Source organism: Vombatus ursinus, unplaced genomic scaffold (genome assembly GCF_900497805.2).
Source record: "Vombatus ursinus unplaced genomic scaffold, bare-nosed wombat genome assembly UNPS02014813.1, whole genome shotgun sequence".
Taxonomy (NCBI): Eukaryota; Metazoa; Chordata; class Mammalia; order Diprotodontia; family Vombatidae; genus Vombatus; species Vombatus ursinus.
Window position 1 is genome coordinate 14,944,159 of NW_020954591.1, and position 3,952 is coordinate 14,948,110.

At 47.0% G+C, this 3,952-nt stretch overlaps 1 protein-coding gene across 1 annotated transcript in view; it reads left to right on the top strand.

The window, feature by feature from the left end:
• The first annotated feature begins 2,023 nt into the window (after positions 1-2,023).
• ATP8A2 (ATPase phospholipid transporting 8A2) overlaps positions 2,024-3,952 on the top strand; it is a 741,784-nt gene continuing 739,855 nt past the window's right edge. The window contains exon 1 of the mRNA XM_027877570.1: positions 2,024-2,170. Within this exon, the coding sequence (XP_027733371.1) occupies positions 2,095-2,170 (76 nt within the window). The 5' untranslated portion in view covers positions 2,024-2,094. The remainder of the gene's footprint in view (positions 2,171-3,952) is intronic.

Genomic DNA, 3,952 nt, shown 5'->3' on the forward strand with positions numbered 1-3,952 from the left:
TTTTTTTTTCTCTGTTCTTTGTGAGTCTAGGTGTGGGAGGAGTTCAAGTTATGTCATCTCCACCCTAATGTCATAGTCCACACCTGTCAGTAGTCCAAGTTGCCTTAATGGAGAACCAACTGGCCAGTTCCAGTTGGGCAACTCAACTCATCCTCTCTTCTCCTCTCTCCTGGAGTATCATGCCTTACCTGAAGGTGTTCTGCCCAAAGGGAGGTAGATTTTAATGGCCAAAACCTACCTAGTTAACTTGGGATTTATTGGCTGGATTTCTTTCTCAAAGACTGAGTCTTGAACCCAATTCACTCAGGATCTCATTGACTGGACAACAGCGGGTCCCTGCCCTGCCCAAGCACCACTTGATGGTTGTTTTTTGGGCCTTCTGGCTCAGAGTGAATGTGAATAATAACTTTCTCTTTTGGCCAGCAACCCTGAAGGTCTTCCCTTCTCAGATTTTTTTTTTTAAAGGGGCTGATCCTTGACTCACTTCTTAAAGAGGCCTATTCACTGAATGGGCATTGTCTCACTCAAACTGAGAACTTGAAAAGACCTTAGCTTAAAAAGGCCGAGGTGTCCCACTGCATCCTGGGCCATCTCCAGTCACCCTGATCCATATCTGGCCTCTGGACCCAGATGACCCTGGAGGAGAAAGTTAGGCTGGTGACTTTGCACAGCCCTCCCTCCCTCAAATCAATTCATTTGCAAGTCATGTCATCATCTCCCTGACGTCATGGTCCTCTTCAAGAACAAAGGACAAACCACACACAGGTGTGGAAGAGGGGACTGATGGGAAGGCTTGTCTTTTTTTTCCCTTTTGTGCTCTGTTCTGAAGGTCATTGAGGCTTAACAGATGCAAACTAACAATGTAATAATAGCACCAAAAAGTATGGGCTTTACCTATTGACTCAGGCCTTTAACTGGATAAGGCTCTAACACTCAGGCCCAGGATATTAATTTGTCTTATTCTGAACATTCCTTTTGAAATTCCACCTTTTCAATAATGCACCCAGGCAACCAGCAATCTTTATACTTTAATTCATAAAGACAAACAAAACAGCTCCTGCAACAGGAGAAATGGAGTGCAGTCTAGTCGAGCCTCAATGAGGAAAGTTGGAAATCCATGCTGATTTCCAGGTTTCCCAGAAACACAGGCATACTAGGAACACATGCCAAAGCCTACAGAATTCACAAATGGATACCACCAGAAAATCCACACAGCTGCCCCAGGCAAACACACATGTGGTACAGAAAAAGGGAATAAATAAAGGGTTGAGGGACATTCTGCCATATTGAATAAATGACAAAAGAGACAGACAGACTGACAGGCAGGCAGGCAGAGAGGAAGGCAAGCAAAAGAGAGACAGTAAAGAAGACAGACTGACAGAGAAACAGTAAGATAGACGGACAAGAAGAAAGACAGACAGGCTGCAAGACAGATAAACAAGCAGAAAGACTGACAGCCAGGCAGAGAGGCAGTAAGACATGTTGCAGACAGGTAGGCAGGCAAACAAAAGCTGGCAGACAGATTACAAAAGACAGGCAGATAGTAATTCAGACATTAAGACAGGGAGGCAGACAGGGAGACAGGCAGGCAGGCAGACCTTGGGGACGTGTGTATATGCTTGTGGGGCTGGGGGTGGAAACTAAACTTTCCGAAGCTCTGGCAAAGTCCACAGCCAAACCCCATGTCCTCGGGCCCACCCATCCTAGCTCATGGCCAAGCACCAAAGGAAGAATTTGGCCCCCACTGCTTGCCCCTGGCTCAGTTTCCCAGCCTCTTATCATCCTTCCTGCTTTCCGCCCTCTTTCCGTCCCTAGCTCGGGCGGAAGGTCGGGATCTAAGCGCCGCCAGAGCTGCTCCCCACCCCCGCCCGCTGCGCAGAGGCCAGCGGAGTCCGCAGTAGCCGCAGCGGGGCGGGCGGCCGCAGGAGCTGCATTGGGAGCTGCCGCAGCGAGGCGGGCGGTGGCACGAGCCCATGGCCAGGAGTCCGGCTCGGCAGCCGCAGCCGCAGCCCCAGCAGCAACGGCAACGGCAGCTTTCCTCTTCCAGCCCCTGCTTGCCATCCGGGCCGCTGGTCGACCCTGATCCGGAGCAAGATGCCGAACACCTCGGGCCTGGACAAAGCTCTGAAAATGTCTCTGCGGAGGAAATCGAAGATTCATTCGTCAGCGGGTAGGGGCAGGAATACAGTGGTGGTCCGTAGTAGGGGACGGGGGGCGGAGAGAAGATTGCAACGCCGGATTGGGAGGGGAGGAGGGGAGGGATGAGAAGGAAGGACCAGCAGGCAGGGCCGAGCCAGGGGAGGGGGCTACATCAGAGGAGTACACGCGGCCAGCCAGCTGGGAGGGGTGGGCGGGACTGTGCCTCTAGTTCCAGGCTGTTACCTGACACACCCTTGCCCCTCCCCTGGACTTGTAGGCTTATGGGCGTTTGCTGTCTCCACAAAGCAGGCCAAAGGTCCAGAGTGTATTTAAGAGATATGCTTGTCTCCCATTACCGGGGAAGCACCAGATAACAGCTGCTGCCTCTTTAATGTTGGGGGTTAGTGACTAGGGAAACGAGCCCGGGTCAGAACCATTCTATTTGCCTCTACCTCCCAGGCTGGACAAAGACGGGGCGGGGGGGGGGGGGGAAAAGGGGGAGGGGGTTGTGTGTGTGTATATGTGCCCGTTCAGTGCGGTGTTTTGCTGTCAGGGAGAGAAGGACTCCTGAAGTCAGCGTGGGCATTGCTGGAATCGGTGTGTAGAGCCCCGTCTCCTCCTCAGGCTGCCTGTGGAGGCTATAGCTTCTCCTAGGTTTTGTTTGATTTTGTGCACTGTCTTGCTTCAGGACAGAAAGGGAAAGAGAGCCAGAGGGCTGAAAATGTTTATGGGTAGATCCAATTTTCTCAAAAAACCCACAAAAAACAGTCCCTTAAACAGAATACACCTACTCAACCCCCAAATTTGGAAGGACAGCCAAAACGCATTCCAAGCACTTTGTCCTCATAATGTACACACTGTAAATATGTGTAACTTATGGTGATTTAAGATACTATGATATAATGGAAAGAGCACTGTACTTGAAGTCAAAACCTGAGGAGTTTTGGCTCAGATATAATAGCAATGTGACCTTGGGTAAATCATTTGATCTTTCCTAGCCTCAGTTTCTTTATCTGTAATGATATGTGTATGGCCTACCTCGAAGGAACGTGCTTTGTATATGGTCAAGAAGTGAGTGACTTACTCTTATTGTTATGAATATTGTTATTTACAATCATAATCTAGAGATAATACATTAGTGTCTTAAATTAAGCTCTCCTAATCTTATACATCTCTGTAAGCATGTAGTTTACTTTTTCTTTATTAGTTATTTATAAGTTTCTTCCTCGGTGGCCTGTGTGGTTAAGCATAATGGGTTGCCCTGCTTCCTGTGACCTTGGATAATCTCAGTTTTACTGTGATGAAAATCGAAATGTGACCTTTTCTCAGTGACTTAAAATTCATATATTGCTAAGAATTTCCTGAAGGCTTGTTAAGAGACTTGATCAGAGGAAGGCACTTTGTTTACATTTGGAAGTTGTTATTTCAGGCTTTTTATAGAGAAGAGAGACATCTAAATATAATTGACTTTCATACTTAAGGTATTGAATATCATGAATGTGAACTGCCCTCTACTGATACTACCACTAAGGATGTTTGTCTCAGGCATCTAAGCCTGCAAATCTAGAAGTTCCCTTAATATTTAATAAACTATTTGAGATTCGGACTTTTCCAGTGTTCATAATTTACATTTTTTTAATTTAGTGGGAAAAGTAAAACAATAGCATTTTTAAAAACCAGATTCATTTGAAAATAATGGTGGCACTTGAGTTGTGGGCTTCCCTCAAATAATCATGATAAACAGAAAATATTATGGAATATGGAATCATGCAATATGGAACCATCAAAACTGGGTATCTCTAGCTCTTTATGG